General features: G+C 38.3%; 1 protein-coding gene across 1 annotated transcript; it reads left to right on the top strand.

Moving 5' to 3' along the window:
• Positions 1-29: 29 nt before the first annotated feature.
• On the top strand, positions 30-27,574 carry SYAP1 (synapse associated protein 1). Its single transcript, XM_034756275.1, has 9 exons — positions 30-387; positions 3,094-3,212; positions 9,717-9,783; positions 12,139-12,212; positions 12,554-12,693; positions 18,836-18,981; positions 23,121-23,179; positions 24,132-24,279; positions 26,185-27,574. The coding sequence occupies exons 1-9, from the start codon at positions 183-185 to the stop codon at positions 26,310-26,312; spliced, it is 1,086 nt and encodes a 361-aa protein (XP_034612166.1). The 5' UTR covers positions 30-182; the 3' UTR covers positions 26,313-27,574.

Genomic DNA, 27,574 nt, shown 5'->3' with positions numbered 1-27,574 from the left:
CTGCCCTGTGACCTACGGAAGTGACGTAACCCGGAACGGATGGGGTAGACTCCAGTTTCCGGATACAGTGTTGTGTCGCTTTCGTTCCGTGGGCGCTTCCGTTAGAGCCGTTGGGAGCGGCTGCGGGGGCTGGTAACCGCTGGAGTCCGGCACCGCGAGCGGCCGAGGCCGCCTCCTGCGGGATGCTGCGGGGTCTGGGCAGCTGGTTCGGGCTGGAGCAGGCGGGCGAGGAGCAGAAGCCGCCGCCTGAGGGGAGCAGCAGCCCCGGGGAGCGGAGCGAAGCCGGGGGCGCCGAGGGGGAGGAGGCGGCGGGCGGGGACCCGGCCGTGCGGCGCCAGGAGCAGGTGGATCCGGATCCACTCCTCAGCCAGGCCAAAGGACTCGGCAGTGAGTGTCCTGCCCGCGCACGGCCCGGCCCGGCAGCCCCCAGCCAACAGACCTCTCGTCCCCATTTACACCCCCACCCCGGCCCGGCACTCCCACACACGCACCATTCCCGTCCCCCCACAGATCCCCCCCCCACTGACACCCCGGACTGCATCCCCCGCACACTGACAAGCCCCCTTATCCCTGTTCTCCTCCCCCCCCCACACACGCACATACTGACCAGCCCTGACAGCTAGTCTAAGACTAAGTCTTTGAATTTTCAATGGAAGAAAATTGGTAGCCAGTGGAAGGACAAATATGGGCTGATGTTCTTGTGATGTCCTGTCCTGTTGCAGAAATTGATTATTACATTTTCTAAAAGAGCTGTAGCCTCTCTACTGCTGCCACCTTCAGACCCAGATTTAGTTAATATAATAATTGAGTGACCAGATCATTGGGAGCAAGGCTGTGCAGTAATCTGAAAGTGCAATAAAAGACATTTTTCATCACTGATTCTGTGTGGCCTTCTCGGCTATTATCAAAAACCTGAGGCTTTGTACTACTTTGACAGTTGGAGGGGTAGGTGTCTTTGATGGAAAGGGGAGGACAGTGAGCCAGCTAATTCTGGTGTATAAATTCTGACTAGCATTACTTCTGTCTTGGCCAAAATGAATTTTAGTTGCTTATTACTAGGCGTTGACACCTGTTTAATGTTGGTTGTGTCTGTGGCAAAGGAGACTGCTAGATGCTGGGACTGGAAAGCAGGGTGTGGATCACTTGATAAATTGCCCCATTCTGTTCACTCCTTGTAAAGCATCTGGCACCGGCCACTGTTGGAAGCCAGGATACTAGGCGAGATGGACTACTGGTCTGATCCCGTATGGCCATTCTTATGTCCTTATGAGATGTACTGCTGCGTGTTGTCAGTATATTGTTACTAGTGAACTCTAGTGTCTCATTACCTCTCTGAGCTGTCTAATGTAGATATTAAACAGAACAACAGAGATCCATTCAACAGGTGAAGGTTTTGGGGGAAAAATATATTTGCACATTAGCCCTCTCTGGGTTCGGTTGGAGGAATAAATGGAGTCATTGTAATGCTATGCTGTCTGCTCCAAGCATGTGTACTTATGTAAGTGGATCAGTAGTACATTTTGATAGATTATGTCATAACTTGTGGAAGGGTTCAGTAATGCTAAATAGCAATTGTGTGTGTCCTATCTAATTAGGTTCTTATATTGCATTGATAGCCTGGTATATAAGCATCCTTCCTGGGATGCATGAATGACGTGACTAACAACTGTCACATGAGTTTATTTTTACATCCATCATCATGAGGAAAGTCCCATTTAGTTCCTATACACACACACAGCTTGAATCCTAATTGTAAAGCACCCGGTAACAGATAACATGTGCTAGAGCTTTGTTGTCACTGCTTTCTCGGTGGCTTTTCTTAGGAATGGAGGTTAGAAATAGGAAAATGGAAAGGTCATCTTCATTGAGTATGGTTTTTTGAAGATTGGATGGACTATTGAATATTTCAGGAAAGTTAGCAATGTCATTTCTCAGAAGGAGTTGATGATGTCCATTAGTAGCAGACATCAGTCTTTGGTGGTTTTCACCAGCAAAAAAGGGCAAGGATCTGTTTCACAGTATTCCTAAAAACTTTTTAGCAATTTATGTGTGGTGGAGCCAAACATCTGGGTTAGTCAATATCATTTGGTTCAGATTCCAGCTCACACTTCCTGTTCTTCTTAACCTTTTGTGTCAGGGTAAACAAAACAGCCCACTGTTTTGTATATGATAGTGAGGATAAAAGTTGTAGCTTTTTAAAAAAGTATTATGTTAATAGTCATGACATTCAGTTTGTCTTGTAGACCTGAAGTTCTAGAAAGGAAAGAAAGCTTAGGTATTCTTTTTGGCAGAAAGAGTGGCAATACCTGAAGTGCCAGTTGTTTCTGAAAGTCAACAGTTTTTAAAGTTTCAGCTTGACCTTCCTGGAATGATTAAAATGTTTCACTCCTCTCTTCTGATGTCCCTTAGATTCTAAATCACATTCTCAATTATTCCTCTTTTGATATTCACCACTTAATTTAGATTTATAATTACTTCTGCATAAAATCCTACTATTATCATAGTGTTAAATTGTACAATTTATTGGCATCAGATATACTGAATCACAAGTAAGATTATAGAAAACTTTACACCTACTAAATCTGTGTCTCTAGATATTTACATGGTACTATAAGCATAGTATCTGAAAAAGAAACTAATCCCACGTCATTTCAAGGTACCTCAATATTAAGTTGTTGTTTGTCACACATTTAAAGGCTAGTGGCTTCTTCATAGTGTGTCTGAATATTATTTAAATTGTGGTAGTGTCTAGAGACCCAAAGAACGTGATGACTGTCTCATTAAATGACAAGGAGCTTCAGATGTGTAATAGCTTATCAGTTTATTAAAAAAAAAAAAGTTTTGGCCAAATATACAGTTCCATCCCTAAGGAACAAGAATTTAAAAAAGGATAGAAATATATACCCAGCAGTTCACCTGCAAAGAGGCCTTCTAGAGTACTAAGAAGCCAGTTTAAGTAATTCTGTTTTAGAACTTTTGTTATAAACATGACTTTCAGATTAGGTGTGTAAAAATGTACAATGAGAAAAGAAAATATAAAGAATTTGATATAACAAAATATTTACAACTCTAATCTCTTTTCATTTGTGAAAGATTATCTCTTCAGTTTTGCGACTGCTGCTACAAAAAAGCTATCTGAATCGGTTGCTGAAACAGCACAAAATATAAAGAAGTCTGTAGAAGAAGGGAAAATTGATACCATCATTGATAAGGTATTTTTTCTTCATTATGTGAAACTGATCTGTAATGTACTCCAGTATCTGCTTTGCTTCAAATGCTATTCGTCAGCATCTGCATAGAGTGTCTGGGCCTGCAAAATAGTCTGCCTTAAACAAACCCCCAAAACTGGTTTTTAAAATTGCAGATTTTTAGGGCTGATTTCACATATTTCTTGAATAAATAGTTAAAGTTTGTTTTATCTGACTGAAGTGTTTATACAGAATGGGCATTTCAAGGAAAACTATTAATGAAAATCTCTCGCACAAAAATCAACAGAGGGTCCTGTGGCACCTTTAAGACTAACAGAAGTATTGGGAGCAAAAGCTTTCGTGGGTAAGAACCTCACTTCTTCAGATCACACAAAAATGTAATCACTGTAGCAATCTTAACTGTAAGATAGTTAATACGTAATAAAAACATTAAAACAATCAAAGCATTACAATATAAACATGACTGGTTAATTTATATAAATATTACAAAAAACTGTTACATTATTGGGCGATGCTCACTTAATAAGCAGCTACTCAATCTTTTGTTTTCTCCTCATTGTTCAGTGTGTGGCCCTAAGCCTTATTTACTGCACACAAGCAACCTTAATTCTGACATTTCTTAACTCTTGAGTGCTGGACTTTGCAACCTTAATATTCTTTTAATATAACTAGTTTATTTTTATTTAAAAAAAGCAAACTGAAAAACACATTCCATCCTGTGGCATCATATTGCCATCTACGTGGTTCACCAGCAGGGTTGGAACCTCTAGATCCACCGCATAGACCTCTTCCATTTGAGCTAACAGAGTAACTGATAGCAGTAGTAGGTGTTGCCCTCTGTGCATTACAGGGAGATGGGATGGGACACTTTTCTAGTGGGTTTTGTAGATATTTGCTGACTCCAGAGGGAATGGTGAGACTCAAATCTTGGGTTCTGTTCCAGATTCAGGAGGCACAGACTCTTCTGCCCATTCCCCCGACCCTGACCCCTACTGTCCCATCACCTCCCTTCTGTCTGTGTCCCAGTCCTGTCTTTTCTCCACCCTTGGCTTTTCATCCCTATCCCACTCTCCTCACATAGCCAATCCCAGTCTCCACTCCTCAGGCTTCTCATTCTTGTCCAACAAATCCTAGCCTCACCCCCACATCCTCCTGGCTCCTTGTCTCCAGGATCCTAGCCCAACCAGTTCCCACCCCCTACCAGCTCATCATCCAATCTTTCTCCCCTAACCTGCCCTGTAGTTGTCTCCCAGTTCCAATCTCCCTCCCCAGGCTTCTCATCCAATCTGTGTCCCAGCTCCTTGTCTTCGTCCAGCCAATTCTAGTTCTCCACTTGCATCCCAGCTTTGCATCAGAGCTGTCTCCCCTCATCCTTCCTTTCAACTGCCCCCAGTCTCAGTTTCTGTCTTCCCTCTGCTTCCTCAGACTACTTGTCCCAATCTATTCCCTTTGCCATCCCTGCATGTCTGGCTCCTGTCCTCTCTGCATTTGAATTTGGCTGCTTCCTCCTCCATGCTATCTGGGCCCAGTGTGTGTGGGCAGGGGTATCATTGAGAGCACACAAAAAACAGACTTGCTCTCAGTTCAGGTGCTTGGACCTGGCATGGTCCTTAGCAACTCAGAGCTGCAATTTCAGGAAAAATCCAGCTCAGTGCAGATGGAATCTTTGGGGAATTAAGATGCTATAATCTGAATCTCTTTTGAGCATGGGCAAACTAAGATTTTTTAGAAGTTTATAAATTGGCCAAATTTGAGCAGCTCTTCGCGTGGATGGCAAAAGGTACATCCCTGACACAACAGTCACCCGATGAAAAGAAAAGGTTGTCAGAAGTTTTTAACAAGGGCACAACAATGTATTTTTCCATAGCTTCATTGTTGGAAATGGCTGGACCATATTGGTTGAAATTTTCCAAAAAAAATTGAATCTGGGATAGATACCCATCATGGAAACTCCAGTCTGAACAACTACATTTTGGCAACATTATAAGCAACTGAAAACAGTGTCGGGCATCCTTAATAATAGGCTATGGTGCCAGCCCAACCTATAATATTATTCATCTGGTAAACTTTTCAAATCCTGGGAAAAACTGTGAGATTGAGTTTTGTGAATGGTTGCATATAAGTGGGTGTATGTGGTGAACTCTCCATAGCAACAGAGTAACAAAGGGACAGGAACTATAGAAGAGGGTGGAGATAATAATGCAAGGAAACAAAGAAAATAGACACTGATTACAGCATAGGAAAATAAACGCCATAATCTGTTATCTTTTTTTCAAGCCTTGACTGTGATCATAAACCCCAGGGGGCAAGAATATCTGTGTCTGTTTTCTGACATTTGTATGATTTAGGATTTTCTTTTAAATTTATCTCTGGTCTGTGTGTGCGAGGGCTCTGAAATTTTTAACTAGAGTTTTTCTTTATGTATTACCCTTTATGATGAGAATTTTATAATGTTTTCTATTGCTATATCTTGTCTTTTGGGCATGAGAAGTACAGGCTTCTATTCATATCTCTTGTTTATTTCAGTGCGTCCGTCATTTCCATTTGTGTAACGTATTGTTATAGTGTAAATGCGAATACTATCATTTTCTAGCATTTCTTACAGTACTGTATATGTAAGCTTGATTGTGTTCTTACACAACTTCCAACACTACTTCCATAAGTATTTTGTGAAATAATGTTTTTATTTTAATTGTAGTCTGACAGTTTCTGTCCTTTGAAAAATATGTTGTCACTATGATGCTGGACATATTGATTCATTCTTTTGTGAAGATACCATAGTTTGAGTTCCTTATGTGGAAGGAAGTTACATAAACTGTGACTGTAGAACTCTATGCTAAGGCAACAATTAAGCTTGGCCTTGGGTATGTCATGAGAACTGTCTGGGACATATTTTACTATTCATGAACTTAGTCATAAAATTTTTTCAAATAAAAAGGAAAAAAATGTGTACTGTATTTGGAAGTAACATCTGGAAAGCATGATATATAAGAATGGCTCAAGCATGTATGGGGTGTGGGAGTGGGGCAGTAAAAGAAGAAAGGTGTTAGAAAGGAGAAAGATATAGGCAAATTGGAAAATGGAGAGACTAGCAAAAGGAAGAAGGTACTGCTCTGAATGATTTGAAGCAGTGCATACTTTGGTCTATGTAGTGTTTTGGGTTGGCGGGAAATGTCTTGCATTGTTGCCTGGTGCCTTGCTTCTCCACTGGATTCACTAATAGAGCAGCATCCAACTCTGACCCACAAGGAGGGGTGATATGGTATAGGGCCTGGATAACTGAGAGTAAGAAATGCAGAAAAAACTTGTGTAACCCTCTCAGTAAAAATACAGATTCTAACAGAAATAAAGGAATGATGGAGGAAGAAGAAAAACTCTAAAAATACAAATGAAGAGAAATACAATAGTGAATTACTTCATTTTGGGGGGAGATGGAGTCAAGAAGCAGTGTAATTAATCGTGGGTTTATTGATAACAGTTGCATTGAAAAAACAATATCTCCCCTTTAAAAGCTTAGATTTCTTTCTTACCCTGCTTGAAGATGTTTTGACTAAAGGATGAAATTCCCTGTCCTCCTCTCTGCCAGTAAAAATGAAATCATACATCTATGTATGATGATCCTTCCTGCTCCTTATGCTTCTTTGCATTCACATTTAAAGATTAAAACAACTAAAGTTATTTGCTTCCTTAATGTAAAGGTTGATTCACTTCTCAAACAGTCAGCGAGATTCACTCTGGCCCCAAGGCTGGAGTGTTTTGAGGGATGGAGGCCTTTTGGGAAATTTAGCTGAGTCACTGGCTGGGGACCTGACTATAACCTTGAACTTATTTGACTGGGAAGAGGAAAGGCAGCTATCCAACCTGCCTTTTAAATGCTGCTGGGAGAATCAGAACTTTGTAGGTTGTATGGATCATTGTATGACTTGTTTTTTTAATTCAAAGCGCTATAATTTTCATCTTATTTGGAGTTAGAAATGGTCATGCCTTCTTCCAAAATCTACTAGTAAAGTGAAACTTGCCATGAAAACCTCACATGGAAAATTCTGTCTTCAGATACCATTGATCTCAGGAGTTGAATACACATGAGAGTAGGAATGTGGCCCCTGTGCACTGTTGGAGTCTGAACTAATGTAGTTCTTGCACACATCTGCAATTGTAAATGCTGCAAAAAAGGAAAAACATATCAGAAAGATTACTTGATGTCTCTTTATTAATATCCCCAAGGTATATTGATAGTAACTTTTCTAGTAAAATGTAGTAACTTTTCTAGAAAATTATCCACAGATGACTTCAGAAGCTGGTTTCTTAGGCCTAATATGCCATTCTCTTATGAGGATACATTAAATCAATTACACTAATTCCCAATTATGGCTGAAATTTTACACAGAAAAACCAGGAAATGAGTTATAGTTCCCACAGCATCCAGAACTGTGCCCACTGAGCATATGAAGTACTAATTATTTAGTGGTGTTAATAGATTCATAAACCCATCGATTTTAAGGCCAGAAGGGTCCACTGTGATCCATCTGTATAACAGCCCATAGAATTTCTCCCATTGATATCTGCATCAAGCCCAAATATTGGTGAATGACCAAGAACATATCTTTTAGAAAGGCATGATTTAAAGACTCCAAGTGATGGAAAATTTACCTCATCCCTTGGTAATATGTTCCATCAGTTAAGAACCTTAGTGTTAAAATTTCCATCTTATTAATGGTTCAGAATTTTCTGACTTCAGCTTCCTGCCATTAGAGCTTTTTATGCCTGTCATAACTATAAAGGGAAGGGTAACAGCTGTCCTGTGTACAGTACTATAAAATCCCTCCTGGCCAGAGACTCCAAAATCCTTTTACCTGTAAAGGGTTAAGAAGCTCAGGTAACCTGGCTGACACCTGACCCAAAGGACCAATAAGGGGACAAGATACTTTCAAATCTTGGTGGGGGGGAGGCTTTTGTTTTGTTTTGGGGGTTGTTCGCTCTTGGGACTGAGAGGGACCAGACATTAATCCAGGCTCTCCAAATCTTTCTGAACAAGTCTCTCATATTTCCAACTTGTAAGTAAACAGCCAGGCAAGGCGTGTTAGTTTTTATCTTTGTTTTCTCAACTTGTAAATGTACCTTTTTGCTAGAGTGTTTATCTCTGTTTGCTGTAACTTTGAACCTAAGGCTAGAGGGGATTCCTCTGGGCTCTTTAAGTTTGATTACCCTGTAAAGTTAGTTTCCATCCTGATTTTACAGAGATGATTTTTACCTTTTTCTTTAATTAAAAGCCTTCTTTTTAAGAACCTGATTGATTTTTCCTTGTTTTTAGATCCAAGGGGTTGGATCTTGATCCACCAGGAGTTGGTGGGAGGTAGGAGGGGGGATGGTTAATTTCTCTTGGTTTTAAGATCCAAGGAGTTTGGATCTGTATTCACCAGGGAATTGGTGAAGAGTCTCTCAAGGCTACCCAGGGAAGGGAATTAGCACATTTGGGAGTGGTGGCAACGGACCAGATCTAAGCTGGTAGTTAAGCTTAGAAGTTTTCATGCAGGCCCCCACATTTGTACCCTAAAGTTCAGCGTGGGGAAGCAGCCTTGACAATGCCTTTGTCTGGTAGACTTAAACAGCCCGCTAGGGTTGGATATCTTCTCTCTGTGTTGGTACTTAGACTCTGATCAAGTTGCCTCTTAACCGTCTCTTGACTAAACTAAATAGATTGAAATCCTTAATTCTTTCATAGTAAGGTTCTTTTCACAGAGCATGACTCATGCTCCTAGCTCTACTATGATCTTCTCAATTTTTTTTCAGTTTTAACATTAATTTATAATACAGTAAATTCTTGATTATCCAGATTTAATGCAGGACATTTAATAATTTTCAGTAATCAAGGAATTATTCAATGTCACAGAGAGTAGAAGTATGACTCTGTATTAGGTAAGCACAGTTTCTCTGCCAAATTCTAGGGGTTGATTTGGGAACCGTACGTTTTGAATTTGGTGACTTTTAAAATCTTAACTGCAACACTGTGTTTGATATTTTATTCCCTGCATTTAATTTTCCCTCTCTTCTTTTAAAATATGATACGGGTGTGTTTGAATGGGTAATACTTTTTAAAGCAGGTACCTTTATTTAAATATGCAGATATTCAGGGAATGCATTAGGTGTACTTAAGCGGATAAGAAAATAACATATTGCATGTGCACAATACACTGTTGACACCTTCATGAAATTTATTTTTCAAAGTTGGTAAAGTATGCATATCACTCTGGAGGACCATACACATGAGTTTCAGCTCTTAAAGAGAAAACTGAGTTTTGGGTGCAGTTAAAGGGTAAGGGGCTGAACAATTAGCATGACCTCTTCTTGCTTAGCTAACTTGCAAAAGAGTAAGGTCTCAAGTATAACTAAAGTGTCATGTTAAGTTGAAATGTGTTTCAAATTACTTACTCTCTGAATGTTATTAGACAACTCTGTAATATGTTCCATTTCTTTTCATTCTTTACTTGAAATTACCTTTTCTTATAGACAATTATCGGAGACTTTCAGAAGGAACAAGAGAAATTTGTTCAAGAAAAGCACACAAAAAAGTCAGGTATTGAATATTTATTATTAAATGTAGGTCTTTTACTAAAGATAGCTAACACGTTTTACTAAATTTTGATGAAAGCTATGTAGTTCAGCTCAGTCTCAGTAGATATTAAACCTAATCTTTGTGGCAAAAAAGGTGACTCATGGAAATTCTGTATAATGCACAATAGTTGTATATCAGGATTTCAGTAAGTGCATTTTTGGGATGAGATAAGGGATCACTAGTTGAAACTTAGCTAAAACAAGTTAACTATATAGCTAATCCAGTATTTTCTACTAAATTCAGCAAACATACTTAACTGTAATAATTGAAAATCAGTGGGACTGATCTCTTGTGACTTATTTTGAACCTCAGGTTGTTATATTTTGTGAGGAGGCAGGCATTCTGATTGCCTGTCACTTGGGCTCTCTACTAGCAGTGTAACATGTTACTAGATGGAATGAATAACATAAAGTGTGGGTGCCATTCTAGCATGTCATTAGTTTCTCTGTGGGAGGTGCTCTACTTATAATTCCATGGAAAATTGCTTTCTCTAAGGTTTGTAAATTATCTGTGTCCAAATCCTTCTTGGGTCATGCATCTATGTACCATTAGATAAGAATGGCCATATCAGGTTAGACTAATGGTCCATCTAGCCCAGTATCCTGTTTTCTAATAATGGCCAGTACCAGATGCTTCAGAGGGAATTAAAAGAACAGTGTTATTATCGAGTGAGCCCTCCCCTGTTCTCCAGTCACAGTTTTTGGCAGTCAGAGATTTAGGGACACCCAGAGCATGGGGTTGCATCCCTGACCATCTTGGCTAAGTCCTTCATGAACTTATGTAATTCTTTTTTAAACATAGTTATACTTTTGGCCTTTACCATGTTGCATGGCAACAAGTTCCACAGGTTGATTGTGCATTGTGTGAATTACTTCCTTATGTTTGTTTTAAACCTGCTGCCTATTATAAGCAGACCCAGTGATCTCACTCTTTGTGAGCAAGACAGGCAGAATTTGTCCCTACATTGTTTAGGTCATTAAATATTGCTGGATAGAAAAGTATATAGCAGTTTGACATAGATCTCTTTTTAACCTTGAATATGTTGATGGTTTCAAATGGATCATGCTGAAGTTTGTCATACTGTTTGCCATTGTTAATATATATTATTAGATACTATGAATGCACAGAGTGACTCCATAGTTAAGTATGCATTTATATTCACACCTAGAAATGTAATCTTTACTGTATGTATGAGTAGTACAGTGTATCCTCCCCAAACTTACACTTACACCTCTACCCCGATATAACACAGCCCGATATAACATGAATTCGGATATAACGCGGTAAAGCAGTGCTCCGGTGGGGCAGGGCTGCACACTCCGGCAGATTAAAGCAAGTTCGATATAACACGGTTTCACCTATAATGTGGTAAGATTTTTTGACTCCCGAGGACAGCGTTATATCTGGGTAGAGGTGTACTTTTGGACTACCCTTTGAACTTCTCTGAACATTTTAAAGTAAATCTGTAAATTAGCATTAAGCATTATAAAATACACCCTCTTATTTTGGTGAATCTAATTTTTTTGTATCCCCCCTAGTGCGAAAAAAAAAAAAAAGTGAAGGTTGGGTATTTGGAAACTGAATCATTTATGTATTATTCCAAAACCAGAAATGTGGGCTATTGTTAAAGTTTATCAGCACACTTTGTATTTATGAATGCTAACCATAACCATTTCTATTTAAACTACAATTTTTTTAATCTGTTCTAAAATCTTTTTGTCAAATTAATCTTATAACCTGTATTTTACAGTGTATATTGTCATATAATTGTGCATCAATTATTTTCAACAGAGAATAGGTTGTACAATATATTTTTTCAGGATAAATCTCTAATGGGAAACTGACAGAAAGCATTCTTTATCAAAAGGACTGTTGTACAGTTCAGCCAATTATGCACCACAATGCTATATTGTTTGACCTATTTGCAGTAGTCCTGGTCTAGAACATTTTGGAAGAAGTAATAAAATGTTGATTGAAAAATGACCAAATAATACTTGCTGAATTTTTTTTTTTAATTTTTTTGATCAGCTCTAATAAACAGACTCCTTTCCATAACTCATCTGCTATACCTTGAGATCAATTGGTAAAAAAAAAAAAAACAGAAATGAAACTAATGTACTGAAGTGAGCACAGTTCTGAAACAATTTGTTTCAAAGATGTCCTGTTTCCATTTAATTTTTCAGGTGGGTGACAGTGACACAGGGACCCCCGGGGCTCAGCTGTCTTTCTGGCATTGTGTGTTGCTCTGTCTTAATATAAATATTTTTGTATTTAAATATAATAAAACTTGAATTATTTTTCCCTCTTTAATGACAGAAGCAGCAGTGCCCCCTTGGGTAGACAGCAATGAAGAAGAAACAATTCAACAACAAATCTTGGCCTTATCAGCAGTAAGTTTCTTGTTTGTTATTGAAGCTGTCTTTTGTTTTGATTAAAACATATACCTTCAGTAATTTCATCACTTACCAAAAAATTAGACTACATTGTGTATATGCATACAAAATTTAGATACAGCATGGTGTTTGTCTGGTTACCAGTCACATGCCTGAAGCAACTTCTGGGCCAAAATAGAGATGGAAAAATGTATCCTCCTATTTACACTTTTGTCTTTAACAGAAAGTTACATGGCTGTGACTCTAAAGAAATATGTAGGGAGTGAGATGGTCTGGTCTGGTCAAACGTGATATAATTCCTCTGATGTCAGTTAATAACTATAGTATTTTCTTCAAAGGACAGGCGAAACTTTCTGCGTGACCCACCAGCAGGCGTTCAGTTTAACTTTGACTTCGACCAGATGTACCCTGTCGCTATGGTAATGCTACAGGAAGATGAGCTTCTGAATAGGATGAGATTTGATCTCGTCCCTAAACAGTATGTAATTTCTGATTATATTTGTGTACTGTCACACTCTTAGTTTGTCTTTTAATTTATAATCTTAACTTCCCTAAATTATTCATCTTCCCTCTCCACCTCCCTCAGCTTTTCCTTTTGATTCCCTCTGCTGCATATGTTGTTTTTAATAAATACAAGCTATACACAGTTGGTCCATAAATAAGGAATACTGGTATTAAAACTTTTTAAAGAAAATATCTAGTCAATACAATACAATATTCCTATTTTTCCCAATGTATTTTTAATTGTAGCTATTTCTTTAATGTAGTAGGTGCTTAAATTGAAGAGAGAGACTTCTCCACTTTAAATTTCCATCTCTGGATTTTATCATCTTAGACCAGGGGTAGGCAACCTATGGCACGCGTACCAAAGGCGGCACGTGAGCTGATTTTCAGTGGCACTCACACTGCCCGGGTCCTGGCCACCAGTCTGGGGGGCTGTGCATTTTAATTTAATTTTAAATGAAGCTTCTTAAACATTTTAAAAACCTTATTTACTTTACATACAACAACAGTTTAGTTATATATTATAGACTTATAGAAAGAGACCTTCTAAAAACATTAAAATGTATTACTGGCACGCGAAACCTTAAATCAGAGTGAATAAATGAAGACTTGGCCCACCACTTCTGAAAGGTTGCCGACCCCTGTCTTAGACTGTTATTTATTACTTGAGTATAAAATTTGAATTGTTTGAGAATAAAAAACACTCATGGAGTTATAGATTGTCATAAACAAATAGTTAGAAGTTCACTTTTGTGTCGTTCTTCTTTTCCTGTTTTATTAGGTGCTATAGCCTCTTGACTCTCCTTAAAGTTTTGAGTTATTTCCACAGAGGTGAGATAGCTTGGCATAGGCCCTTTAAAATACAGGTGGTCAAGATTCCCTTGCTGTTTCAGAATAGCTCTTGGTATTATCTCTCTCATTCCATGTGTTGTCTTTAGTTTTGTCTTATTGTTTGTTTTTGTTTTTTAACAACCAGTTTTGTTTTACACTCTTTGTTTGCTTGGAACCATGCAGAATGTGAAATACTTATTTCTCTTAACTTAAGCACCAATTTTTCCTGGTTACACCAGATTAAGGCTCTACAACGACTTTTAATTAAATTACTACTTTGAATGTGACTTTTCACTGTTCTATAGACTTAATAAAAATAGCAAAAACGAAAGTTCATTTTATAGAAGGATTTGTTATTCCAGATTGTGGACACTTTTTTGTTATTGTTCTTGTGCTTGTTTAGCTTGAATTGTTTATAATTACACACATGCACAAAGTATATTAAAATAACATTATTAAGGTTGTAAAGTCAAGCACTCCAAAGTTAGGAAATGCCAGAATTAAGGTTGCCTGTGTAACCTACATTTATAGAATCATAGGACTAGAAGGGACCTCGAGAAGTCCTCTAGTCCAGTCCCCTGCACTCCTGCCAGGACTAAGTATTATCTAGACCATCCCTGACAGGTGTTTGTCTAACCTGCTCTTAAAAATATCTAATGATGGAAATTCTACTACCTCCCTAGGCAATTTATTCCAGTGGTTAACCATCCTGACAGGAAGTTTTTCCTAATGTCCAACTTTAAACCTCCCTTGCTGAAATTTAAGCCCATTGCTTCTTGTCCTATCCTCCATGGTCAAGAAGAACAATTTTCTCCCTCCTCCTTGTAACAATTTTTTATGTACTTGAAAACTGTTATGTCCCATGTCAGTCTTCTCTTTTCCTGACTAAACAAACCCAATTTTTTCAATCTTCCCTCATAGGTCATGTTTTCTAGATCTTTAATCATTTTTGTTGCTCTTCTCTGGACTTTCTCCAATTTGTCCACATCTTTCCTGAAATGTGGCACCACAACTGGACACAATACTCCCACTGAGGCCTAATCAGCGCAGAGAAGAGCCCCCTTGTACAAATACATTATAATAGTTAGTCTTTAATTACATGATCACAATCTCTTTTCCCCCACCAGGGATCTCTGCATCATTCAGTGCACAGGTTGAACAATGCTCAATTAATGAGCAGCTAGCTATTCATTATTTTGCTTTCTCCTCATTGTCCTCCTCAGTGGTGTGGTCTTGTGCCTTATTTATTGCACGCTATTCAAACCCTGCTCTGATGACAGAATTATTAATTTCCTGATGGACTTTTCTATGGTGCTCTTCACTATGGTATCAGAGTGCTTCACAAACATTCATTCATTTGTTTTCACAATACCCCTATGAGGTTAGTGGCTCTTGTCCCCATGTGTAAAATAGGTCAGAGGCACAGAGATAAACATCAAAAGTATCCACTAATTCAAGGTTCCCAATTTGAGACATTTAGGATCTGATTTTTCAGAATACTTAGTATTACTTAGCACTGAATATGTTCAAAGCACAGCTCCCATTTACTTCAGTTGCAGCTGTGAGTGCTCAGCTCTTTGATGGAGGCAGGGATAGAAACCAGTTCTTCAAGGCAGCATTCAACTTCCTTAAGTGTGAGACCATCCTTTAGCTTCCTGCAGTTCCCTGCCTCATTCACTACACACTTTCCAACTTCTGGTATAGATGAGGCAGGGGTATTACAGACAACAGTCATCTTTACTACACAAATCTGATTATCCACACAGCACCATCCATCCTGTCCACTGACTGAGGCAGGATTCTTGTGAGGGAAAGTAGTATATGATCATGTAATTGAAAAATGTACATACTTTATATGCACAAGGGGGGGCAAATTAAGGTTTCACAGGCACTTTAATTCTAGCATTTCCTAATTTTTGACAGCTTGATGTAGTAACCTTTATGTTCTTTTAACATGGGGTGAAGAGATTGTGTGTAATTTCCTAGTTTTTACAAAAGCAAACTGAAAAAATGGAAATGGCACTATATTGACATCCCAATGGTTCATCTGCAGGTTGGAACCTTTAGATCTACCACACAGACCTCTTCTACTTGAGTTAGCAAAAGCAGTAGTAGGTTGTCTGCCTCTATATAGACCAGCACTACCTGGGGATGAGACACTTTGCCAGTGGGTTTCACAGATATTTGCTGAGTGCAGAAGAATAGCAAGACTCTAGAATCTTCGATTTCATTCCCGGAGGAATGAAGGAGGGAATGTTCTCTAGGGGTTACAGACCCTTTGGTCTGTTTCACCTAAGCTCAACCCCTTCTGTTCCATCCCCTCCAACTTGTTCCAGTCCTGTCTCTTCTCCACCCCCAGCTCCTTGTTCCAGGCTCCTCCTCAGGCTTTTCATCCCAGTCCTGGTTGTCTTGCCCAGCAAGTCTCCCACTGGATACTCTGCATCTGAGTTCCAGTCTCTCCACCCATGTTTCCAGTCTTATTGCCCAGCCCAGATCTCACCCAGCTCCCAGGCTCCTGATCCAATTTCAGCCCCCTCCCTCCCCCTTACTCCCCCAACACACACATCCTTAGCTGCTTGTCCAGGGCACCCTAGCTCCTCATCAGATCTGTCTTCCATCTCCCTGTTCTCCTACACTGTGATGGTTCCCAGTCCTAATCTCCTTGTCCGGCCAGTTCCAGTCTCTCCAGCTCCCTCTTCCAATCTCAGTACCCCATTTACCTCCCTGGCTCCAATTCCCAGTCTCCATGTCTAAAAAGTCCCAACGTTATCTCCACTCCACTCCACTCCACCCCACATTGTCTGGCTCTTGTCCTCTCTGCGTTCAAGTCAGGCACTTTCTTCTTCAAAGCTGTCAGAGGGGCTGTAGGGGGGGTGTCCTTGAGACACAAGAGAGAGTATCCCTGTGCTCCATTCTGGTGCACGGCAATTTAAAGCGAAGTCTTGCTGAACCCTTGCATCCCTGGGCTAGAGTATACTGAGTTGCTTTGTGTGGGAGAGCACATTTGCAGTCCGGTCACACACAGCTGGAGCATGGTCAATGCAGATGAATTTGTTGAAGGTTTTAGCTCTGAAGCGCTAACAAGTCTCTACTTACCATGTGCAAACTGACAGTTTTCAAAGGCTTGTAGCTCGGCCAAATTTGGATGGATTTTCACAAGAATAGCAAAAGGCACATCCCTGATACAAAGGCCATCCCCTACCATATTTCAAGTTCCTGCTGCAAAGCATGGGGGATTCTAGAGCTTTTCAGTGAAACAGTTGTAAGTTGTAACACTTCCTAAATAAAGGGGTTTGGTATTAATCTATTTGGGTCCTTCATTGTATGCTAATTCCTGTTGCAAAAACTCCCATGAACTTTGATGTGCTGAATAAATTGGCAAATGTTGACAATCAGTTCAATATGTAGAAATAGCAATCCACTGAGATAATGCAACAATCAATACTGCATTTCTGTAAGCTCCATCTAGTTTCGCAGTCCACTGTGTTAGAATCAGGTAATTTTCTCCCTTTGAACATAAATATACTATGTATTTTTTAATATGAGAACACTTTAATAGTGTATGAACTGCTGTTATTACTGGAGTAATTTCCTTTCAAATACACCTCTACCCCGATATAACGCTGTCCTTGGGAGCCAAAAAATCTTACTGCGTTATAGGTGAAACCACGTTATATTGAACTTGCTTTGATCCGCCGGAGTGCGCAGCCCCACCCCACCCCCCCGGAGCACTGCTTTACCGTGTTATATCCGAATTCATGTTATATCGGGTCATGTTATATCGGGGTAGAGGTGTATATGCTCTCTGTGTGTAACTCACTTTAAAGAAGACTAATAGGGATTCTAATTTTCAGATTGCATGCTTTTCTAGCATGTCTCAGTTATGAAGCTTGTACATAAAGATTTGGATTTTGTTTGCAGATTTCACCTTAATAGAATACTGTGTACAAATACTTCACTGTACAATTATACTTCAGATATTTTGTTTTCAAACTGACAGATTTAACATTTGATGTTGCCAGACCGCGGGTAGACTGAATTTTTATATTTGTTGAACTTGAAGGTGACAATCCAGGGTTTTAATATGCTGCTGATTATAGATTTTTTTGAAAGTATTCACCTTTTCTAGGGCCAAATTCTGCCATCGTTAGATAAGCAAAACTCCCATGGGCTTTCTGCTCAAGTGAGGAGCCCAGACTTTGGCCCTTGTTTAAATTGCTGCCTTACCATTAATGAAAAAAACAGTTGGATTAAACTATACTATATAATATGTGAGGGTGATTTATATCTAGGTTTTTGTTTCTATTGGTGGCGCACATACGCATATTACCTTGATATAGGTTCACATAACAAAATTCATTCCGCTCATGGATAGAAAAAATTAGAGGGAACATTGGTTACATCTAACTCACTCTATGGCATTTAATATCATAGGAGCACAATCTTGTAAGTGCTTTTTTATGAGGCATTCCATTGACTTTAGTGATGTGTGTAGGATTGGACCTTTAGTTAAGGACTGCTTTACACAGCTGATGCACACAGGGCACAGAAAATATTGCATGTTGCAGCTACTTTAGTTGCAACTAAAGCATACCTTGAAAACAGTTTTAAACTTTGTAATATAAATTCAACAAGCAAGAAAAAAATGTAAGATACCACGTCTGTTGGTGCAGCCCCATGAGGCAGCAGTGCTGTACAGAGGGAGCAAATAGTCCTCCTTTTATCCTAGGTCTGCTGCTCTCCACAAAGCTAGTAGAGCTCTGGTCCCACTAGTAGCCAAGCCCAGACAAAGTGGTTGTAGCTTATCAAAGGGGATGAGACTTTGGAGAGGGGAGCTAAGCCAAGACTAGAGGTGGGATTCACGTGGTTTTGTTTTGCCTGGCTGAGAAGTACGAGTTGGTAGTATGGTTTGAAGATAATAATGTACATCAGCTTGTTTATTATGCTAATCTTTTTTTCCCTAAGAAAATACACTGTTAAACTGCAGTTAAGTGGTAAATATGTAACAGTAACTTAAGAAGTGGGAGACTATTGTAGTGGTTGGTTTTTTAAACGGTGTGTCCATATGTCAGGGAATTCAAAGCTGAAGTTACACTTCAGACTATTCCAGACACTTGAGAAGGTGGAAACAAAACTCTGCTCTCACTCCTGTAAGCTATGACTGTAGCTTTAACTTTGTGCCTCTGTTTTTTCTACCTTGCTTGCGGTAACTGTAAACTTTCCACAAATCAAATGTAGTCGTTAAAGCTATGTAGTCATAAAAACCTATATTTGTTTTTCTTTAGTGTAAAGGAGGAGGTGTTTTGGAGAAATTATTTCTACCGGGTTTCTCTAATTAAACAGTCTGCACAGCTCACTGCACTGGCGGCTCAACAGCAAGTGGTAGGAAAGGAGGAGAACAATGGCAGGAAAGAGGATATACAGCTGACAGGTACAGAAAGTATTTGTTTTGAATAAGCAGCTCACTATGAACAATCCACTCTGTCACACTTCTTAGTATCTATATGCATAAGATGACCTTTATGTTTTTTAGTTTGCAACTCACTTGTACCATATATAGGAGGCGTCTTGAAAAAGTGTTGTTTCAAAAACAGGTCCTTCTTAAAAAACCCCAAACCCTCTAAGTTTATCTGATCTACTGATTCACTGTAAATATTGCCCTCTTTTCTATGTATAATTAGAGAGGCTGTTTTCATCAAAAGAGTGCAGAAGTTGATTCAGGTATAGATAGAGCATTAAGATGTACTCAGTTTAAAAAAAAAAAAAAGTTCGTTTAAGGTATTACTACACATTCCACCTAGTTCTTCTGTTAAATTTGTTTTTGAGGAAAAAAATCTGTTTTGAATGTTGCATAGCTAAACTTTTAATATAGGTGCTGATTTTTCTATATATGGTAAGCATCCTTTAAAAAAGATACCCTTGACCCCACCTTCCTCTCCAACTAGTCTTATCATCTCCCATTCACCTCTAAATTTGCTGAGTACACTAGCTACAACCATTGCCTGAAGTTCAACGCCTCCATCTCCAACCTTGAATCCCCTCTAATCTGTTTTCCATTCTTTTCACTTTGCTGAATCTGCTCTCACCAAAGTCCCTGATCCCCTCTTGGCCAGTTCTCAGGATCTGTACACCATACTCATCCTCCTTAACCTGCTTTTTAAAATCATTTATGATGATTTCCTCCTTGAAACTTCATCCTCTTTTAGCTTTCACAGCTCTGTTCTCTCAGATGTGTGACCACTTCTTCAGTGTGCACTTTTCGTGGTGGTCCTCAGAGATCTGTCCTTGACTTCCTCCTCTTGTCCAGCTACACTCACTCTCAGTGTGATCTCATCTTCTCAAATGGTTTCAACTATCTTCTCTTTGCCAGTGACTCATAAATCTACCTCTCCAATACAGACCTGTCTGTCTCCATCCAGTTCTGTATCTCTGCATGACGCTGGATGTCTTGTCATCCACTGAAATTTAGCATGGCCAAAACTGTGTACCACATTCCTCTCTACTTCCTTGTTTCTCCATTACTGACATCATCATGATCTACCCAGTTAATAATGCTTGTAAACTGGGTAGTATTACTGACTCTCACCTCCATCTAGCCCTATACATCCAGGCCATGACCAGACCTTAGGGCCTCTTCATCTCCCATCTTGACTCCCTTTAGGTCCATTCAAATGCAGTTACTAAGATCATCTTCCTGGTTGATCTCTTTGAACATGTCCCTCCACTAACTCCATCACCGCCACATCAAGTGATTCTTGTCTTTATCTTTTAATACCCTTTATGTGTAAGCGTCCCCCTGCTTACCTGCTCTTACGTCTTATCACGTCACTTCTCCATTTCACCAAGAAGACTAACCTCAATTATCTGTTTATATGTTTCTCTCACAAAAACCTTTGAGAGTTCTTCCACACCACCTTTTATGTATGGCATATGCCCTTGAACTACTCTGTGAAGCTACAGTATTCCTTTATATCCCTCTTCAAGTCTTCCTCCTACCATCATGCCTGTGAGAAACTGCTAACTGCTGGGAAGATAGTCTGGTAGACACCTCCATATATATTTTGTTGATTTTTTTTTTTTTTTTTTTTTTTAGGTTATTTTATTTTTAAGAAGTCTCAAACATCTAGCTATGTACCTTGCTGGCCTCTATAAATGTGCATTCTTAGTGCTGTTTCCCTTGTCCTCTGTTTCCTTTTCCTTCTGATTGTTCTTTACATTCACCTATTACATTTTGTTTTAAATTATATTATGAACTCTATGGAAGCAGAGACAGTCTTCTGTTTTGTGTGTTTTTATATTGCCTACCACTGTAGATGCTGCTATAATCCTGCTACTGACTTTTTAAACTTGTACATAGCATAAAGTTTGGATTTTTAAAAAATTTCCCCGGTTCAGCAAAATGTAAACTTTGCAGATAGTCTCTTTCATAGTATTGCTCATACACAGAGTGCTCTGGTTATTGGATTCCACTTTTCTTGTTACTACTAAAAGTCTAATTTAATTTTTGTTTCTATATCCTGCTGCTTCATAAAGCTAGCTTCAGCAAATGAGGATCACTGCTAATATTATGGCTAATTAATTGGAAATTGAAATGAAAGAAATAATTCTGACATTTAACAAATTTACAGTGTCTTAGATCATAAGCTCTTTGGAGTGTCTGTGTCGTCATCTTTGTTCGTACCGTGCTTAACACGCTTGACTGGAGGCTCAAAGTGTGCAATAGAAATAGTATGTGGAAGCTGATTTAAAATCTTGACCTTGTGTATCAGTGTAAAATTATGTTCTGTAAGGATCCCTCATTCCTAAATTTGCCCTGCAACTTCTCATTACATTGTTGCAGGAGTTCTGCCCACTTTCTAGATCTAGGCTTTTACACTTGCATTTGAAAGAGAATCCTTAATTTGCAAGGCTATAGGAGACAGGGCACTTTGCAACTTGCTGAAATCTAAAAAGACTTCTGCAAACAAAACTCCACCACAAGTGGGAGGGGGAGTGGGGAATACCCCATTACCTATCAGCAAAATGGAGAGATCCATCTTCTGCTCTGTCCCCATGTGCTGGAGTTCTTCTAGCTAAGGAGCTTCTCAATGGCCTTTCAGTGGTCAGGCATCACTCTGGAGAACATTAGGTATTCCATAGAGGGTTTTCTGGTTGGATCCCAATCCTAGTCACCAGGTTTCTCAGTGTGGCTAAGAATATTGCTGCTAGACCACACCTTGTTGGAATATAAATTTGAGTTTTCACAGAGTCTACTTTTCCCATTTTGATTTTCAATTAAGTTGACCTTTTCTGAGGCTATTTCCACACTAGGAGGCTGGAAGAACTAGTAGCACTTTCTTGTAAATTTCCCTGTGAAATATCAGGAAGGGCTAAGTTTCTCCACAAAGTCAACTCTCATTTTTATAGAGATCACTCCATCGCCTCTCATTTTGTCCCCATCTATCCTCTCTCTCCTTAGGATCTGCTATGGCTCAAAACTACTTAATATTTTATTTGTACAGAACCCAGGATTTTCTCAGATTAAATTTTGCCCATAACAAAGAAGCTGTTTACCTGAATTAATAGAGCCCTGTGTAGCACAACGGTTGGCTATCTTTGCCCTTTGGGCATGAGGGCTCCCTACCTTAGGCCTGGTCTACACTGGGGAGAGGGGGTCGATGTAAGATACGCAACTTCAGCTACAGGAATAGCATAGCTGAAGTCGACGTATCTTATTTCGACTTACCTCCCATTCTCATGGCGCGGGATCAAAGGCCGCGGCTCCCCCGTCGACTCCGCTACCGCTGCTCGCCCTGGTGGAGTTCCGGAGTTGACGGGAGTGCGTTCGGGGATCGATATATCGTGTCTACACGAGACACGATATGTCGATCCCCGAGAGATTCTGCCAATCCGGCGGGTAGTCTGGACATACCCTTAGAAACTAGGTCATTTCATGGGCTGCAAGTGTGTCTCTGTGGTGGTGGTGTGTTAGACAATAACTGGGTTGCAGGGGCCACTCTACATCTTTACATGACATTACCAAACTATCATCACTGGATGCAACCTGGAATGCAAAATACTAAGGGCTATGATCCAAAACATTCTTCCCCTCCCAATCCCAAGGTTGACCTGGAGTTCTGACGTAGCCTAGATTCCAGACTGCTAAGATCCTCTCAGAAAGGGAGTAATTGGATCTTACCTTCGAATTGACTTTGTGAGGAAGATCACAAGCCTGGAAGCCTCACCCAGATACTGATCTATTTAGTTGACTTATTTATTGGTGGTGGGGGGGGGGTTCAGTTTGATTTTGCCAAAGTTTCCTTAGTCTGAAATAATAAGGGTATAACTGCTTACAGAATTTCATCTTAAATTTCATTGTAAAAATAGAATCAATGTAGAAAAAAAATTCTCTAGTTAATTCATTCTTATTTTGTAAATATTTCACCCATAACTGAACTTACCTTTAGATATAATGTATCCCCTGAAATAGAAAATTTTCTTGCATAGTTAAAACTTATATAGTTTAAATTAGTTATGGGGATAATTAAGAATAATAAAATATATCAAATTTCCGTTTTTTTCTCTTCCTAGAAACAGTAAGGCCCAAAACACCACCTGTTGCAATCAAATCTCAGCTAAAATCTCAAGAGGTAACAATGGTTGTATACTACATCTGAAGTTCAGTATATGAAATTTACATTTAATGCATGATCACACAAACTGTGAGTTTGAGATTTTTTGTTATATTTAGAGATAGCAGGTTTGCTTCATAATACAATATTTATCTGTACAATATTGATACTTCTGGAGACTTATGCTAAGACTTAACAGTATAGGCATTGTCATTATGACACCATTTTATTATGACACTGAAAACAATTTTGCTTGCCACTGCAGAAGTCATAACTTGGAGAGCTAAAGACATTATTCTTAATCTTGGATTGCAATATTGTTGCCAGGGAATTCTTTCAGACAGAGCTGGAGCCATAAATTTACTAAGCAGTAATAACATTTAATACACCATTAGTAACACTTATTTTAAATATAGATTGGTAGTTTTGCCAATATGTCATGAATCTTAATACTGTAGAACTTACTTTACAAATATCCAAAAAGTTCAGTGTTTAACATCTAATTCAGCAGTCCAGCAACAGCTTTTTCTTTATTGCAGTACAGAACATTAGAGAAATGAGACCAATGAATTCTGTTCTGTTAACTAAAACCCAGGGGAGAGGTTTCCAGAGATAATCTTACTGTAACTCTCATCCTCTTATAGACAGTCTTTGATTTTTTTTAACTGCCTCCACAATTAATATAAACATTTTTATTACTACTAAATTACTTTAATATTTTCACTGTTTTTGGAGATTACTAAACTGAATTACAATTCTTAGAAAAATTTAAAAATATAACATGGAAATTAGTCGCTTCTTCAAAATGTATATCAAATGTTTTTTTTTTCTGTTCAGAAAGATATGGTAATTGACCAAATAGATTTTTTTATTTGTATTTGACTATATTAAGCTATAGGAGAGTTCACATGGAGTAATGATTTTCAAGTGTGTTTTCCTCTTTGAATGATCAAAATTTATTTTATTCAAGGACGAGGAAGAGATTTCCACTAGTCCAGGTGTATCAGAATTTGTTAGTGATGCTTTTGATGCATGTAATCTAAATCAGGAAGACCTAAGGAAGGAAATGGAACAATTGGTGCTTGACAAAAAGGAAAAGGAGACCTCCATAGTAGAAGGTAAAACAAAAATTAAAGCTAATAAAATAAATAGCTTTTTATACGTTTGACTACGTTCATTCTAGGCAATTTAAAAAAAATGTAGATGTTTACTGAATTTCAAACAATGGCAGTAAGGATTTGCTAGATTTGGAATAACAGAATAATTTGACTGAGCCTTGTAAAATTCTACTCTTACTAAGCAAGTAACTTTTTGACAGGCAAGTCAAAAAATCATCATGGCACCATAGTAAATGGTAGAAAAGCCCATGTTTTGCTTGACTATTTATTTTTGGAATGCCTCACTGCAGAAAGGACTAGTCACTATTAAAAAGAACAGGAGTACTTGTGGCACCTTAGAGACTAACAAGGTCTCTAAGGTGCCACAAGTACTCCTGTTCTTCTTGCGGATACAGACTAACACGGCTGTGACTCTGAAACTAATCACTATTAAGACATTCAAGCAGTCTCTTGCATGGAATACTAGTTACAAAACAAAAATGTTCTGAAGAAATAAACAACTTTACAAGAAATTCTGCTATGAAAAAATTACTGAAAATGATGGGATTCTCATTTTTTCTTAATTCCCATCTCACATACTTGATTGTAAGTAAAAGGTTTTTTGTGTAACTGCAATCCTTGAAAACTCTGTGGGATCTGAAAGTCAAGTTGCATTTTCCTTATTGTGCATCATCATCAATAGTAAAGATTTTACAATCCAGATTATGGTTTCAGTGATACCGGTGCCTTAAATGGAATTACATAAATTTAACTAATCAGAATTTACTAAATAATTTTGAATATGATGAACAAGAAGAAAAAGAATTCAGTTGTCTTAGCATGTCTCTGTCGAGTTAGGAGTAAAAAGCAGAAAAATAAGTTTAGTCTTAGTAGATGTGATGTTAGATTACTTTATTGTGGTATATTCGCCATTTTTTACATAATCACTTTTTAGAGTAGAATTGTAGTCCAAGTGTTCAGATGCTGTGAATATTAGTCTGAAATCAGTTATTTGCAAGATGTTGCAACCCCAGATTTAATAGTTTGTAGGTTTAACCTTAAAATTACACTCATATGCATTTTCCTGAATTGATTGAAATTCTTGCTGAGTGGTTTTAATAAAGCTGTCAATATATAGTTTATTTAGTAGAAATGCTAACTCACAATACTGGATGAGACTATGGAATTACCTCCTGTGATATCCAGACTCCAGCATTGGCCAATACCTAATACTTCAAATGCAAGCCTCTACCCCAGCCTTCTTCTCATAACTGACCTTGTCAATTTGAAGGAAGGGTGGCAACACAGGAATGGCTTCTGACTCCTCTTTTGCCCTGAAGTATGAAAGTTCATTATTTTTATCCCTTGTTATATTAGCTTGCCTAGCTATATATCTTAATGGAAATAAAATTGTCCATCCCTCCTTCAGTTAGCCATAGTATTGGATTTTGATCTTTGAAACCAATGAATTCCAGAAGCTGGTAACATTTGATAATGGATAATCATTAACTATAAGGTGTGTTGCATTTTTCATATAGCATAGCTCTTTTTCTTTCTTTTTCTGTAAGAAAAGGTGGGGAGGGGTTGACAGCAGAGAGGAAGACTTGAATTCACACTGTTTATAGACAGTTTGAAAAATCAGTTTGTCTTTGGTTACAGGTAGACATTTTGGGTTACACTCAGGTGGTGAAACATCAAATATAGTAAATATCTGTCCATTATTACATCAATATTTTATAACATATTCTGGGGTATCCCTCTGTATATTAGTTTTTCATCCACAGTTGTTTCCAAAGATGAAATTCATGAGCTTCTAGAACTCTGGAATGCAAGACAGGTAGCCTCAATGAAAATTAATCTAGTTATACATGAACAACATTCTGTACTGCCAAACTAGGTATTATATATCATTTATCTTCCTTGTAGAAGAGACTGCTGATTGGGAGAAGGAATTACAGCAAGAGCTTCAAGAGTATGAAGTGGTGACAGAATCAGAAAAACGTGATGATAACTGGGACAAAGAAATAGAGGAAATGCTGCAGGAAGAAAATTAACCATTTTCCTGAAATCACTGCAACCCATAAACAATTTCTGAAAACTGACATGAATATCTGCTTTCATACTTGCTTCCAAAATATCTTCAAGAGAGACACGAACTTAAAATCATTAAAATTCCATATAGGGATACAGCCAGCCTTGCTGTTCTTTGTATGAACAGTTTATGAACGTGATCACTCTTCTTAAAATATGATTGCAGGTGATGTGTAATAATCAAAACTGATAACATTGTCATATGAAATTACTGGTATATTAATACGTTTAGTTTGTACTTTTCTTTAGTGGGCCAAGAAGTGCCACTAGGATGTACTAGAATATTTGTAAATCTAAGAAAATCTGAAGTTTTAGTCTACAGTCTTCTATGGTGAGGTAAAAATGGGATGTTGTGACTAACTTTATTCATGCAAGTAACTGCACTTCACTATGTTTGCTTTTTAATCTCTGTATGATATTTATCTGTGTACCATTTATTAAGTTACTTGTATACAATCACTTTCCTTTATAGTTTACTTCCTAAGATCATATGGCGCCAAAGAATTTACAGGAAATCTTATGAGAATAACTTCCTGATACCAGTTTGTTTTTTAAAAACATGTACTAATCCAGACTCTAAAAGAAGCACCGATTTATACTGATGGGGTACAAGTCACTTATCTTCTTATTTAACCATTTAAATGTTAACTCTTACTTGCCTTGATCTAACATGTTGTTTCTTTAAACCATCGTGTTACAGTATCTCCTTTCCCAACAGACAGAAAGGGTTTGATAGTCTTTTGTCTTAAAGGATAACTAAATTTCATGTCACTGACAGAATTGCAAACACTTTTAAAGAGAAGAACTTAATTCTGTTTTCTGGATGAGAGCAAATTAAATACTTGTACAGTACTTATTCACTTTTTCTTTATTTTAAGTGATGAACTTAAATATGTAGACGAGTGTTGTCTTGGTTTGGACTTCTTTATTAAATACTGTAGATATTTATAAAATTTACTTTTTTTAGCGTGAGTATTGGAATATGACTAATCATGGTTGGATACTTCCAACTTTCTGCAGATTTCCAAAATGTACTTTTCTTTCAGGGGGTCCTAATCATTAAATGTAATCAGCAAGAAAATAGTTTCTTTTTAAGAACGGCGGTTCCAGATTCTTTCCTATTGCTAGGCACTTGTGTGTCAATTATGGTTTTTATCTTAAACCCAGTATCCTGTTTACATAAATAAGAAAATAATATTCAGTTTGTTGCCTACTTTGAAAGTAA

The sequence above is a fragment of the Trachemys scripta genome, chromosome 1 (assembly GCF_013100865.1).
Source record: "Trachemys scripta elegans isolate TJP31775 chromosome 1, CAS_Tse_1.0, whole genome shotgun sequence".
NCBI lineage: Eukaryota > Metazoa > Chordata > Testudines > Emydidae > Trachemys > Trachemys scripta.
The sequence above is the reverse complement of the archived record's forward strand: the minus strand, read 5'-3'. Positions and strand labels throughout refer to the sequence as shown.